The sequence below is a fragment of the Odocoileus virginianus genome, chromosome 2 (assembly GCF_023699985.2).
Source record: "Odocoileus virginianus isolate 20LAN1187 ecotype Illinois chromosome 2, Ovbor_1.2, whole genome shotgun sequence".
Taxonomy (NCBI): domain Eukaryota; kingdom Metazoa; phylum Chordata; class Mammalia; order Artiodactyla; family Cervidae; genus Odocoileus; species Odocoileus virginianus.
In genome coordinates, this window is record NC_069675.1 from 10,136,463 (window position 1) to 10,152,371 (window position 15,909).

The window sequence follows — 15,909 nt, forward strand, 5'->3', positions numbered from 1 at the left end:
GACTCAATGGACATGAGTATGATCAAGCTCTGGGAGATGCTGAAGGACAGGGAAGCCTGGTGTGCTGCAGTCCTTGGGGTCTCAAAGAGTCGGACATGACAGTCAACAACAACAACAGCAGCAGCAACAAAAACATGGGAGTTATAGTATTATCAGAGTTGTTTCTCTACTTTCTTTTGACGTATTCCTCCACAGGTTAGGTGGGATTAGCCCCCAAGTTCATCAGCTTCACATTGGCAGAGCCAGAACAAGGCAGTGTTTTTGGATGGCTCAAGTGGAAATGTCCTAGGAAGAATTCTGATTGGCCCAAATTTGAGCATGGAGTCATCTCTGAATCAGTGTCTGTGACTGGGTACTGGGAAGCATTTAATTGGCCAACCTTGGTCACATGACCTTTCCCTTTTGTGGCTGGAGGCATTCTTTGTGGGAAAGAAGATTTGTTACTCAGCTTCTCTTTACTCCTCAGCTATGCCTGAGGAGGAAGATATCAACTTTCAAAAAACCACAAACCTATAGGAGCTACCCGTACACATTAGTGGAAAACCAACTCTGCTTATAACTTTTGGTAAAATTGACACTTATTTTTATTTATTATGATTGTATAAATACTGACTTGCATAATGTACCATGATTGCTTTTCCTTCCTACAACTCTTTATTCTTGATAGAAACTTGGTATCCTCTCAAAATATTCAAACACATCCAGATAATTGATTGTTCTAAGGATTCCCTTGGAGAAGGCAATGGCAACCCACTCCAGTACTCTTGCCTGGAAAATCCCATGGACAGGGGAGCCTGGTGGGCTGCAGTCCATGGGGTCGCAAAGAGTCGGACACAACTGAATGACTTCACCTCCCTCACTTCACTCACTTCATTCTTTATCACTGGAGAAGGAAATGGCAACCCACTCCAGTATTCTTGCTTGGAGAATCCCATGGACGGAGGAGCCTGGCGGGCCATGATCCATGGGGTCGCAGAGAGTCAGACACGACTGAAGTGACTGAGCACGCATGCATGCAAGGATTCCCTTGGAGGCATTGTGTCCAGAGCCTGACCTAAGACACACCTGCTCCTCCCTGCACTGCTGCTTTCTTATTCTTTAAAAGCTCCAGATTTGTTGCATTCTGCTTTTCATTTTGTCATGGATATGATGTTTCTCTCTAGTGCACTTGAATATGCTAACTGTATGGTTTTTTAATGGTTCTTTGGCTGCTTGCAGTGTTCCTGTTTACTTGGACTTTGTCTTTTCATGTTTGTTTTGGTCTGTGTCATTCTGGTGATTCGGCTGGCCATCATAATTTGGAGTAGAACTACTAAACAAATGTTTGACAGCCTGGAGTTCTTGAATGATAGACTAAAGATGGGCAATTGGGTGGCAGTTGGGTCCTTACCATTTTGTAGAACTCCAAAATGGCAGAATCTTTAAGTCCTCCAACCTCCTCTCTGGAGTGTGTAATCTTCATTAGTATTCTAGGAGTCGAGTAGTCAGAGGGCTCAGTGGCTAGTGATCTTTAATTAAATCCTTTTTTACCCCCAGTGAAATCACTCCTTCTTGCTCTCAGTTATTCGAGGGCCTTCTGAGCTAACCTTTCCATCTTCTGGGGTAGGGGAACCATTCTAGGACACTGAACTTAGGGGAGAGATCTGAGGATTTAACTTAGTCTTACAAAGATTTCCAACCAACCTTCCTGTTTGCAGCCGCATCCTTTATCCTGGTCTTCAGATATATTGACGGCCTCCAACTCCCCTTTCCCTAGTTTGAGAGCAATTTTATATAAGTTAAAGACTATGTAATACTTGATGGTTCAGGTAAAGCATTAAAAATAACCTGTCTTCTTCTGGTGTTTATTTTTCTTCTCATTACAGAAAATTTTCAAACAATAAAAATAGAAAAAATAATAGATAAAATTATTTAAATAGAAAAAACAATATGATGATCCTTTTGTATCTGTACAAAGCAGGTAAGCTTTGTAAACTGTACAAAGCAGTTTCAATAATGCTTTTCAATAATGCTTTTCAAAAGGCAGCATAACCATTTCAATTAGTATTGTTATTGTTTAGTCTCTAAGTCATGTTTGACTCTTTTGTGACCCCTTAGACTATAACCTGCCAGGCTCCACTGTCCATGGGATGTCGCAGGCAAGAATACTGGAGTGGGTAGCCATTTCCTTCTCCAGGGAATCTTTCCAACCAGGGATCAAACTCACATCTCCTGCATTGGCAGGCAGATTCCTTACCACCAAGCCACCAGAGAAGCCCTTTCAATTAATGGTTACTGATTAATTCAGGTTTCCTAATTCTTTAAAGTTATTTGATTATTTCCATTATTTTTCTAATTAAGTATCTATTTATTAGCCTTGCGTCTAAGAACTATAGTTCCAGAAACTGTTGCAGACAGTCTGGGTTTGAATCCCTGTTCCCCCATTTAAGCAGTCAGTTAAGCTCTCTGTGCCTCAGTTTCCTCATCTATAAAATGGGAACAATAATGTTACTTATTTCATAGCAAAGATTCAAGTAATTCATATATGCAGAGCAGAGCATTTAAAACAGTGCCTAGCATATTGTAACAGTAGTTGCTATTATTATCTAAGTTAAATATGTTGGCATGAAATTTTTCAAGGCATTCACTTGTAATTTTTAAATTCTCTGCTATATTTGTAGTTACATCCTTTTTTCATTCCAAATTATGTTTACTTATGAATATTATTCTTGATTAGTCTTGCATGATTTGCCTATTTTAGTATTTTCAAATAATTGCCTTCAGATTTATTAACAATCTATATGCTTGATTGTTTTCTATTTCATACTTTTTGCTTTCATCTTTTATATTAACATTCTGTTTTCTTTTCTCTCTTATTCTTTTTGTAGATTCTTTGGTTAAATGCTTATCATATTTATTTTCCTTCTACTCTGCTCTCTCCCTCTTTCTTTCCTTTCTTCCTTCTTTCTCACTCTAAGTATGTTACACCCCACAAGTTTCAAGTTGTAATTGTTCACTTCTAAATATGAAATAATTTCCATTGTGATTTTCTATAAAATCCATCATTAGAGGTTATTTTAGTTTCCATATATATGTAAGTATAATACATTTATTATATATACATTTATAAATAAAAGTTTATATATACAGTCATTCTTCGGTATCTGTGGAGGATTTATTTCAGGCTCACCTCCTCCATACCAAAATCTGTGATGCCTATATGAAATAGCATATGTCCCTTATATGAAATAGCATAGTATTTGTATATAAACCATTTTCCTGTATGCTTTAAATCATCTCTAGATTACTTATAATATCTAACAATGTAAATACTAAGTAAAAAGTCATAAATACAATGTAAATGTTATGTAAATAATTGCTAGTGCATGATAGATTCAAATTCATGATTTGTGGAATTCATGAATGCAGAATCCACAGATAATATGTATAGTTTTGGGGGGGGCTTGTTTTTGTTATCTTATTAATACTATAGAAGTATGATACAGATTCTTTAAAATTCATTAAGCCTTCCCAAGACCTAGTTTATGTGCTCTCTTTGTGTGCTCTTTGTAAATATTCCATTTGTACTCGAAAAAGCACACCTCTTTTTTCAAGTACAAATGGAATATTCCCCAACATATGGCTTCCCTGATAGCTCAGTTGGTAAAGAATTTGCCTGCAATGCAGGAGACCCCAGTTTGAGTCCTGGGTTGAGAAGATCCCCTAGAAAAGGGAAAGGCTACCTACTCCAGTATTTTGGCCTGGAGAATTTCATAGACTGTGGAGTCCATGGGGTCACAAAGCATTGGGCACAACTGAGAGACTTTCACTTTCACTTTCCCCAACACACATGTATTTGAGGTTCCTCAATTTGTTTATATGTTCTTTTGTCTTAATTTTTTTCATCTGCACTAAGGTCTTTCGCTGTGAGTATGAATTTGACCATTTCTCCTTGAAATTCTACCTTTTTATGTTGTGTACATATTGAGGTTGTGCTCATCTTTTACTTTATAGTTATGAAGGTGGAGGAGGAAGAGGCTGGGGTAGGGAAGCTGGACCCCGCTAACTACAGGAGGCGATGTCAGGATCAGGAAGGTAAGTAAGGTCACCGTGAGAAATTGATGCAAATTCTCAGAGGGTCTAGACTTTCCTTGGATGTCTTTATAACAGCCCTTTCAGTTGGGGGAAACTACAGAGCTTATCCCTTTCCCCTGACCCACCCACAGTGTCTACCCTAGATCTTGTGGGACTAGCTTTAACCATATCTTAAAGGGACCATGTGGTCAGGTTGGAGACCGGTAACTTGGATTTTGCTAGGATTATGGCATAGCTTCCCCTATATAAAATCAAACTCGATTTTATAAGCTCTACAAATCATATTAAATGCCAAATATCAACATTTTATAGATTTTAAAAATAGCAGCTCAGTTAAAACCACTGAAAGAGGGTATTGAGTGGCGATATTTTTGTTGCTCCAGAATTCCTTACCCAGAGACCCTAAGTATCCTACATTCTACAGAAAAGCAGCCACAGAATTTATAAAGAGGCACTACCCCAACCTTTTTGGAAGGAGATAGCAATCCTCCTGTCCAACTTGATGCTCCCTGAGTCGAGGAACATGTAGCACCGCTCTGCGGCTGTTGATGGAGAAGAATGTGGTAAGAAGCTGGCACTGTCCTGAACCAAACTACAAGATGTTCACAGGGAGAGAACAGGTCGTACAGAGCAAAGAAAGAAGCTCTGGAGTGGGTTAGTGATTCCCTACAGTTCACCAGCTGAACAGCCACACTCTGATGGTTATAGTAGAAAAAATAAGACAAGTTAGATCCAGGGCAAAAAGAAAATATGTCCCTGACAGCCATCTCCCCTGATTTTTTAAAAAAGGATGCTCTTTGCACAGTTCTCATAATCCTGTTCCCATTCACCATTCTATTCTGCCTTCTCAAAAACCATGCCCAGTTGGTAGAGAATTTTTATTCCTGCAGTATGGATGAGAACACTGAGGCCCAGATGAGCAAGGTCATACAGAAGGGGAGAACAAGCCAGGGAGCATCCGGGGCAGCGAACACTGGGTAAAGGCCTTTCTGATACATCTGCTGCTTCCCGTCTCCATTCCTGGCCTCAGGGCAGAGAATACAATCTCAGCATTGAAAGAATCAAGAATGCTAAACCTTTAGAGTAGAGCTGGCTGCCCGCCTACTAAGTCACTTCAGTTGTGTCCAACTCTGTGCGACCCCATGGACTATAGCCCGCCAGTTTCCTCTCTCCATGGGATTCTCCAGGCAAGAATACTGGAGTGGGTTGCCATTTCCTTCTCCCGGGGATCTTTCCAACCCAGGGATCAAACCTGTGTCTCTCTGTCTCCTGCATTGGCAGGTGGGTTCTTTATCATCAGCGCCACCTAGAGTAGAACTGCTTACCTCTAAATATTGGTGTTCGGGGCTTACCTCAAATTCTAGCTTTGCTCAGGCTTAGGGTGGGGGACAGAAGGAAGGGAAAGCATCAGACATTCTGATACTGGTTCACTAGGAAGTGAGGCTGCACTTCATAAAAATGTCTACCTCACATTTCTCATTAACCCCATTAACCCAAGGGAGACTGAGGATCCAGAAGAGCAAGCAAGGATGTGGTGGTGGGGTAAGCAGGAATTCTAAAGAGATCTGGACACTAACATCCAGGTAACCTTACTCTCCAGTGCCTAGGAATGCACCAGCCAGAGTAGGCACACACAGAATCTGCTCAGCAGAATGGACACCCAACCTGTCTCTAAAAGGTTTAGACATGTTTCTTCAAGGTTCAGCTTCATGTGGTTTCACTGTGACATGCATAGTCAGTGATGCCCAAGCATCTGGTACTGGAAGCCCCAGCCAGAGCAATTAAGCAAGAGAAAGAAAAGATAAGAAGAAGAAATTTTAAAATTTGAAAGGGAGAAGTAAAACTGTCTCTATTTGCAGATGGCATAATATTATAAATAGGAAACCCCCAAATTAACCATTAGAACTAAAAAAATTAAGATTTCAGGATACAAAATCAATATACAAAAAATCAGTTGCATTTCTCTATACTAACAATGAACTGTCAGAAAGAGAAATTAAGAAAATAGTTTCATTTACAATTGTGTCAAAACCTAACAATGAATTTAACCAAGGAGATTAAAGATCTCTATACTGAAAACTATAAAACATTGATGGAAGAAATTGAAGACAACACAAATACATGGAAAGATATTCCATGCTCATGGGTTGGAAGAATTAATATTGTTAAAATGTCCATATTACCTGAAGCAATCTACAGATTCAATGGAATCCCAATCAAAATTTCAGTGACAATTTTCCCCATAGATATATTTTTTAAAAATTCACAAATTCATATGAAACTATAAAGGACCTTAAATAACCAACACAATCTTGAGCAAGAAGAACAAAGCTTGAAGATCACACTTCCTGATTTCAAACTATATTACAAAGCTATAGTATTCAACATGGTATTGGCATAAAAACAGACATATAGATCAACAAAGATCAATAGAGAGCCTGGAAGTAAGCCCACATGTATATAGTCAATTAATTTACAACACAGGAACCAAAATAAACAATGGGGAAAGATAGTCTCTTCAATAAATGATGTCGGAAAAACTAAACAGCTACACATAAAAGAATGAAACTGGACTCCTATCTTACAACATACAGAAAAGTCAACTCAAAATGGCGTGAAGACTTGAATGTAGAACATGAAACCATAAAATTCTTATAAGAAAACATAAGGGGTGAGCTCCTTGATATCATTTTCGGCAATGACTTTTAAAATTTGATATTAAAAGCAAAAGCAACAAAATAAAAGATGAGTTAAACTATATCAAGCTAAAAAGCTTCTGCATAGAAAAGGAACTGTCAACAAAACAAAAAGTCAACCTATGGAGTAGGAGAAAATATTTGCAAATCATATATCTGATAAGGGGTTAAATCTAAAATATATAAAGATCTTATAAAACTCAACTACAAAAAAAAAGAGTATGCCTTTAAAAAATGGGAAGAAGGACTTCCCTGGTGGTTCAGTGGTTAAGAGACGGCCTTGCAATGCAGGGGATGCTGGTTTGATCCCTGGTCTGGGAAGATCCCGGAAGATGCCATGGAGCAACTAAACCTATGCACCACAACTATTGAGCCTGTACTACACAACAAGAGAAACCACTGCAATGAGAAGCCCGCACACTGCAAAGAAGAGTAGCCCCTGCTCACCACAAACAGAGAAAGCCTGTGTGCAGCAAAAAGACCTGGTGCAGCCAAAAATAACCAACTAAGTAAATAATTTTTTTAAATGGGAAGAAGAACTGAATAGAATTCGTTCCAAAGAAAACATACAATCAACAGATACATGAAAACGTGTTCAACACCATTAATGATCAGGGAAATGCAAACTAAAACCACAAAGATATATCACCTCCCAACTGTTAGGATGGCTATATCTAAGACAAGGGATAACAAATGCTGGCAAGGATATGGAGAAAAGGAAACCCTTTTGCATCATTGGTCAGAATGCAAATTGGTACAGACACTGTGGAGAACAGTATGGAGATGCCTCAAAAAATTAGTAACAGAACTACTGTATGATCCAGCAATTCTACTTCTGGATATGTATTCAAAGAAAATGAAATCATTATCTTGAAAATATATCTGTACTCTCATGTTCATTGCAGCATTATTTATAATAGTCAAGACATGAAAATAGCTTAAGTGTCCATCAGCAATTGAATGTTTGAAAAAATGTGATATACACATGAACATTATTCAGCTATTAAAAAAGACAGAAATCTTGCCATTTGCAACATGAATGGACCTTGAAAGTATTATGCTATGTGAAATAAGTCAGACAGAGAGACAAATACTGTATAATCTCACTTACATGTGGAATCTAAAAATCCAAAGACATAGAAACAGAGTACAGGTTGGTGCTTACCAGAGGCAGGGGGTGGAAGGTGGAGAATTGGCTGAAGGTGGTCAAAGGGCACAAACTTTTAGTTATAAGATAACTGAATGTAATGTACAGTTCAGTTCAGTTCAGTTGCTCAGTCATCTCCAACTCTTTGTGACCCCATGAACCACAGCACGCCAGGTCTCCCTGTCCATCACCAGCTCCTGGAGTCCACCCAAACCCATGTCCATTGAGTCGGTGATGCCATCCAACCATCTCATCCTCCGTTGTCCCCTTCTCCTGCCCTCAATCTTTCCCAGCATCAGGGTCTTTTCCAATGAATCAGCTCTTCTCATCAGGTGGCCAAAGTATTGGAATTTCAGCTTCAACATCAGTCCTTCCAAAGAACACCCTGGACTGATCTCCTTTAGGATGTACAGTATGGTGGCTGTAGTTAATAATACCATATTATATGCTTGAAAGTTGCTAAGAGACTAAATTTTGAAAGTTCTCATCCCAAGAAAAAAATTCATAACTTTGTGTGGTGATGGATGTTGACTGAACTTACTGTTGTGATTGTCATTTTGCAGATATACATATATCAAATCATTATAGTATACACCTTAAATTAATATAATATTATATGTCAATCATATCCCAATTTAAAAATAATAATAGGGAAAACTGTGGAGGTGGCAGTATGGTTGAAGTAGGTACATGGAACTTAATGTACTATCTGCTCAATTATTCTGTAAATCTAAAATTGTACTAAAAAGCTATTAATTATTTTAAAAATTATTGACCAACTGGAGACAATATAGATGAGAACCTGATAGCAGAAGGTCTTTCTGGAGAGCTGAGGGGACTGCAGATGCCGGTTTGAGCAAAGACTTAGTGGTGCCTTTATAGAGCAGTCAGGCTTATCAGTGGAATTCTGAATTAGGGTCCTTGCTAGCTCTCGAAAATTCTAGCTTACAAGATCATTTTTGAGAAATTCTTAATAACTCGCTTCTCTGATAAGTAGTAGTTCACATGGTCCTTGGTTGTTAGTAAAAAATGGCCTCGATGGAAATGCATACCGTTTCCCCATTAACAATCAAAGCTGAGACTTGGCGTTTTGGACTAAATCTGTGACCTCCTGGAGGCCTCTCTCCTGGCCCATGTGTCATAAATCATATGTAGTTGTTGCTGCTCTGGACTAGCAAGAATGGGGAGATGGGAGTTCTGCTCCTTCTGAAAGAATTCCAACGATAGGCCCAAAGGTCCCCGCTTCCAGCAACCGCTGAGTTGGTTCAGAATTGGAATTCTGCCAAGCCCACTGGCCCTGTCCAGGAATCCCATGTCTTTTGACCTTTTCCAGTGGCCTCAGCTCTTTGTAACTGGAGGATATTAAGGAGAAATGCCAGCTTTCGGTAACTCTGCCTACCCTCTCTTTTATTCTGTGCCCACAGACTGCCGTTCCATTCACATCGGGCTTTCCGTTCCCAGTTACCCTCACAGGAAAAGAGACCAGAAGGGGCAGCTTCCAGGCCTGCAGAAGGTCCGCTGGGGCTTGCGGCCAGACAAGCCACGGCAGGGGCTGGCCAGCGCGGGCAGCGGTGTGGACCATGTCAGCAAGACACGTGAGTTTTGGGGAACATTCTGGGGGCCACCTGCTGGGGGGGTCCAGACAGGGCGAGGCAGGGGAGGGGGACTCTCAGGAGAATGTGAGGAACGCCCCTCGTGGCTCAGGCCTCTTAGGCCGCTCTCCCTGCCGCCACAGCAGACCAGCTCCTGCTCAGAGAGCCCCTTCAGTCAGGCTGAGCCCCTGTCATCGCTGGGAACTTTGAGACCTCCGATCTGGCGCATTCCACCTTGATTTCTTGGTTTAATTCTCAGAATTATTTCCTGTTTCTAAATTCCTAAGGGCAAATTTCCAGCCACACTAAGAACCAATAACAAACATGACTGGTGTGAGGTGTTGTGCTCAGTAAATCGAATTCTTTGTTGCATTACCTCCACCCTCTCTCTTCACCTGAGCTTGAAGGAATGGTCTGGAATTGTCTGGGCTCCCTGCACCACAGTTTCCAGAGTCCTGGAGGCTTTCTCCCAGGTCAGCAGAGCCCCTGAGGCATGCCTCTGCTGCTGCAGGAATCAGTTCTGGGCTTGCTTAAAAAGCAGTCTTTTGTTCCTTCCTGTGGAAAGAAAAATATCAATCTTAAGAGGAGTGAAAAGACTAGAGCACAGCTGCTGTGACATTTTATCACTTTGTGTCTTCCCTGTTTCTAGAGATATGATTTCACCTGCAGCACATCCCAAATCTGTGAAATAAGTAGCCTCTAGTTGGTTTCTACTATACATTTCCATGGTCTTGAACAAAGCAAAATGAGTTATTTTACCATCTGAACCTTCAAAGGAATGTCAGGCAGTAGCAGCCTCTTAACATTCCTGTAGGAGACTGTGACATACACGCTGGCAAAGACCATCTGAATCACCCCATCCCAGCACCGCCCTGAACAACTGCGGTTATTGGCACCAGGTCTACCAAGGCCTGTGGCTTCTGTGCCTATGTGGGACAGGGGTTAACGGGGAGTCTTTTGGCGGTGTCTAGTGTAAGAAATGAGCTCTGATACGCATACACACAAACACGCTACACAAACATGTGGACACATACATATCCTGGGGTTGGCATATCCGAGAGCCAAAGGAGGGCAGGCCTGATAGGAAGCCTGCTCCCCAGGTTGGGTCTGGATGCCTCCCACTCACTCTCTGGAGCATTTCCCTGTCACCCCACCACATTCAGGGATGCAGTCACCCTTTAAAAGTGGAGTCTGCTGGGTCCTTCCTCAGTCAGGAAAGGGGAAAGTGGGTTAGAGCTGGTACTCTCTGCAAATGGTATTTATTGATGCAACACGGTACTTCACAGAAGTGGTCGTGAATGGTGGATTTTGTGTTGTTTGGGTGGTTTCTGGTTGAGTTAAGGGGACACTGGTTTTAACTGGAAACCAAAGGGGAGAGAAAGGAGAATCCTTTGGTACATTTGTACATTCAGTTATTGCACACACAGCCTGCTATTCCCAGGCACGGCACAAGGCATGGCTGAAGAACAGGGGAGACAGTGGGAAGGCATAGGAAGACAGGAAATTTCAGGCCATGTCTTTCAAGCTTGGGTAAAGTAAGAACTTCTTTTAAAGGGAAAATAACTTACTGTAGACTCATGAAAATGCATTTGTATATTTGTAGAGCCCCAAGGGACCATAAAAATCCCAGTTTGAGAAATACTATGTTAATTCATTAGGGCTTTAATCCATAAAATATCTTACAGTTTTTATTATAACATAAGTTTTATCCTTATAGCTAATAAAATAAATCTTTTAAAGATTATCTTCAAAATGGAAACACGAACTTTAAAAATTCTGATAGAACCCACCTACCTCTAAGAGTACTTTCCAGGCCCCAGTTCCAGACATTCTTGATTTAAGGGGACTACAAAGCCTGAAAGCAAAGTCAACAGTCACAGTTAGTTTTTACCCATGGCAGCTGAACTTGTTCCAGCCATTCTCTTAGGGGTGGTAGAGGTCCACTCCTCTGTCCTTCACTTCTTCTAAATCAAAGGGGGCATTGTGTGTGTGATACAAATATAAACCCTACTCTGTGAGATCCCTGGGTCAGTGACAGTGACCTGAGGAAAGGAAAACAGAAGTCCCAAATCATTGTACTGCATCATCTAGATAATTGCCTGAATCTGCCACTTTTCTTTGCTGCAGGGCAACTGACCAGATGTGTTTTTCCTCTCTGAGAGCCTTGTCTATTCTGTGAATCCATTCAGACAGCCCAGGCAGGCATTTCAGCTGGCCACAAAGTCGAAGAGGACCTAGCTTTACAGAAGAGAGGAATTGTGCAGAATGGGGTCAGGGGGTGGGCCGGGCACGGGGGCTAGACATAGCTAGGCCTGAGAGTAAAGCAGGCTGTGTAGCTGAAGCATTGACAGGTGACTCCTTTAGTTCCTGCCTCACAAAACAGCAACAGGAATCCAGCCAGATGATGTGTGTGAAAGAGATTTATACCGTGAAATGATATTTCATTATAATTTTGTTAACTAAATGTGTCACATTAATAAAAAGGAGGTATTATTATCCTCATCTTCAGATTGGGAAATCAAGGTTCAAAGAGATGTAGTGTGGTACAGAAGGAATCAGTGAAGCTAGAAGTTGAAAACATCAGTAGACTCCAAAACCCGTGTGTGCCTCTTCTATTACACTTCTGCCCTGTGTAAGTCATCACCAGTCAGTCATGACCAGTTGGACATAGGCTAAGAATTATATTTTTTCAAGCAGCCAAACTACCTTATGATGAAAGGGATAGGTAGATAGTAATTACCCCATAATATAATATGCCACAGCATAGGATTATTTGTCCCATCTCCACCCCTTCCTCCAATATGAATATTATTTTGGCCACCCCTTCCTCCAGGTTTTACTCTAGCAGAACATATACAGGGAATAGAACCATCAAGCTGTGGTGAGAATCGGTAAGAGCCATGCTTCCTTCCCTTGAAAGAATGCATTCTCTGGCTCAGAGAGCCTCTGGAGAAGCTATTAGGAGCAAGGGGGTGAAGAGCAGCTGTAGAAATATGACTGCCCTTTGGCTCTTCTTGGCTGGTGCTAAGAACTGGAGCCCAGATCTAAGAGAAGGAGACAGGTCAAGCCCAACCTGGTGTGTAGGGACTGGGGTCTCAGCGTCTTCATCTGTAGAGTGGAAGACTGTTGTAGGGTGACAGACTGTTGTAGTTTGCTGGGACAGAGGGCTTTTCCAGGACAAAGGACATGGAGCTGTCAGTGCTAAAGGCGGTCAGTTCAAAGAAAATCAGGATGTTGGTGACACCGAGCTGTGAGCTCCTAGATAAAATAAAAACAGATGCAAAGTACTTCACACGGCACATGGAACATTACAGGCACTTGACATATGTTACTTCAGTTGATTTGTGTTAACCCAATTTAAAAGCAAGGAGCCCAGATCTTTTTTTCTGTATGAGCAGACATCTAGTTTGGCTGTTCTCACTGGTACTGAGAAGCTTATGAGAGCCTTCTGGCGGGACAGGTGTGTAAAAGTATTAAGGCCTTCTTCTACTTGCTGAGCGCTGAACAACTCTAGAGTCACTGAAAGATCAAAACCACCAAGACGAGCAGTAGGGGAGAAAGTGGCTGTTTTCTCACCAGGTGTTTGAGCCCCATGTGACTTCAAGGCTTTAGGACCAAAAATGGATTTCATATGGTTTTTCCCATTTCTGATGAGGTGTGAGGGTTGGGACAGAGAACAGATTTATCTCTAAAGCACCTCCTCCTCTAAGGGACTGCTGAGACAGGCTTTGTTTCCAACATAGGAACAGAGGCAACTGGATTTCTTTTATTTCTTTTATTTCCTGGAGTTATCAACATGTACAACATTCAAACAAACAAAAACCCGTATAGGAAGAGAATCCTGAGTTAGTGAACTTTACACCTTAAGGGGAAATTAAGGTTGAAAGTTCAAGTTTGCAGGTGAACCGATTAAAGTTCTGATAAATATAAAGTTATTAGGGCTTTCCTGGTGGCTCAGTGGTAAAAAAATCCGCCTGCCAATGTGAGTGACGTGGGTTCCATCCCTGATCCGGGAAGATCCCACATGCCATGGAGCAACTAAACCCATGTGCCACCGCTATTACGCCTGTGCCCCAGAGCCCGAGAGCTACAACTACTGTGCTCACACGCCACAGCTACCGAAGCCCAAGCGCCCTAGAGCCTGTGTTCCACAACCGGAGAAGCCTTCGCAATGAGAAACCCGCACACTGCAGCCAGAGTCGGCCCTGCTCACTGCAACCAGAGAAAGCCCGTGCAGCAAAAAAAAAAAAAAAAAAAATTATATATATATATATATATATATATATACAGTTATTATAACACATGTGTCACTTGGATTTAGCTTATTCCTTGAGAGTTAGTGTCCTCACCTCTGCCTAAATTTCTGTGAATTTCCAGAGGCGTCCAGTCCCAGTATCACTCCTGCTACAAGATCTGCATGCTGGGCTCACAGTCTCACTGTGTCTCACTTCTTGTACCTGTTCTCTGTTCTCACCTCCAGGCAAGCTACAGCTCAGGAATGGGGTTCAGTCCTCCTTTGGTCTCCCCCATGTTGGCCACATACCACATATAAGTGAGGAGCAGGCTTTCTTGAGGTTCAAAACCATGGAGCCTTTTTACCTTGCAGAGGTACACAGTTTTTAAAGAGAGATACTAAATATTTGGGCTTCTCTTGTGGCTCAGCTGGTAAAGAATCCACCTGCAATGTGGAAGACCTAGGTTCAATCCCTGGGTTGGGAAGATCCCCTGGAGAAGGGAAAGGCTACCCACTCCAGTATTCTGGCCTGGAGAATTTCTTGGACTGTATAGTCCATGGGGTCGCCAAGAGTCAGACACGGCTGAGGAACTTTCACTTCACTCACTAAATGTTCCCTTTCTTAAAAACCCCCTTGTCACTTGAAATTTCCTACTGGCTACTTTTCTCTACCATATTTTTGGCAACTCCCACCTCACCCCCACTTCCGCTCACCAGTCCCATCACATCTCCTGATTCTCTTCAGCCACCTCCACCCCCAGCCTCTCCCCTCCCTCTCAGTACATACAACTCACTCTCCTCACTCGCCTTTTGGTCGCATCAGTTTCCCTCTGCCCCAGCTTAGCTCACCACCCATTTTTGCACAGCCAGGGACACACAGAGTTGGATACACCTGAGTGACTGAGCACACACACACACACACAACATATGAACTAAACACAAAGTCTGTCTCCTCTAAGTTTAGCCCTTTAGCTAGACTTGACATCCTTTTGTAACTCTTAAACTTGCAGTTTTTGAGAAGGAATAAAGAAAATCTCCATGCCCTAGAATTTCGTATAAGGGGGGGCTCATGATTTAAAACTAATTTGATCACAAGTATCAGAACCTCCTGGAGAAGGAAATGCAACCCACTCCAGTATTCTTGCCTGGGAAATCCCATGGACAAAGGAGCCTGGTGGGTTACAGTCCGTGGGGTCTTGAAAGAGTCAGACACGACTTAGTGACTAAACAACAACAATCAGAAACCTACTTGAGCTGTCTTGAGCAAGGAGGAGTGAGGAAGAGTAAAAGTTTACCCTACATGAATAAAGGAGTTTCTCACAGTCCCAGAAGAACAGCCAACCACGCTCAGCGGGAGGATGAATACCCTCTCAGTCCCCTCTTTGGGACTCATGGCCTCCCCTGGTTCTTCTCTAAGTCTGCTTTATTTCTCGATGTGTGCAGCCTTTACTGCCTCTCTGTGCCTTCAGCTCTCAGTTTATATGCTCCTTCCATTAGGAAACACCCAGCTATCTCAGAAACCAAATTCAAAATTTCCGGGCTTGAGCCAGATGTCCAATCAACTGTTCCTGGTTCAATTAACCATGGCCTAGAGGCACAGTTCAAGTACTCCACAAACACAGCTACCAGAGCATCATCCCATGGGTGAGGGAGCGTAGGGGACAGCAGATGACCCAAAGCTACTGACAGGACGGTTCCCATAAACACTACAGGTTTGCAGATTCTCTTCTCCACCTTCCCAGAGAGTACATTTTGAGTTTATGGACTGCTTTCTAGGAAAAAAGAAAAAAACAAACAACCCTACTGTCTTGAAGACCACCTCAGATGAGTGCAGGTGTGACTTTGGAGCCCCCCGTTCTGTCTCTCCCACTCCTCAGAACTTGGGGGCCTCGAGCTGTTCTTGATCCCCTTTGCTATTGCTCTTCAGTTGCTCAGTCGTGTCCGACTCTTTGTGACCCCATGGACCACAGCACACCAGGCTTCCCTGTCCATCACCAACTCCCAGAGCTTGCTCAAATCCATGTTCATTGAGTTGGTGATTCCGTCCAACCGTCTCTTCCTCTGTCATCCCCTTCTCCTCCCGCCTTCAATCTTTCCCAGCATCAGGGTCATTTCTAATCAGTCAGCTCTTTGCATCAGGTGGCCAAAGTATTGGAGCTTCAGCAT

At 42.2% G+C, this 15,909-nt stretch overlaps 1 protein-coding gene across 4 annotated transcripts in view; it reads left to right on the forward strand.

Annotated features, from left to right (window-relative positions):
• SLC4A5 (solute carrier family 4 member 5) overlaps positions 1 to 15,909 on the forward strand; it is a 136,497-nt gene that overhangs the window by 43,924 nt on the left and 76,664 nt on the right. For all 4 annotated transcript variants that reach the window (XM_070476010.1, XM_070476001.1, XM_070476007.1 and 1 more), the window contains exons 2-3: positions 3,994 to 4,074; positions 9,342 to 9,512. In XM_070476010.1, coding sequence (XP_070332111.1) covers positions 3,996 to 4,074; positions 9,342 to 9,512 — 250 coding nt within the window. In that variant the 5' untranslated portion in view covers positions 3,994 to 3,995. The remainder of the gene's footprint in view (positions 1 to 3,993; positions 4,075 to 9,341; positions 9,513 to 15,909) is intronic.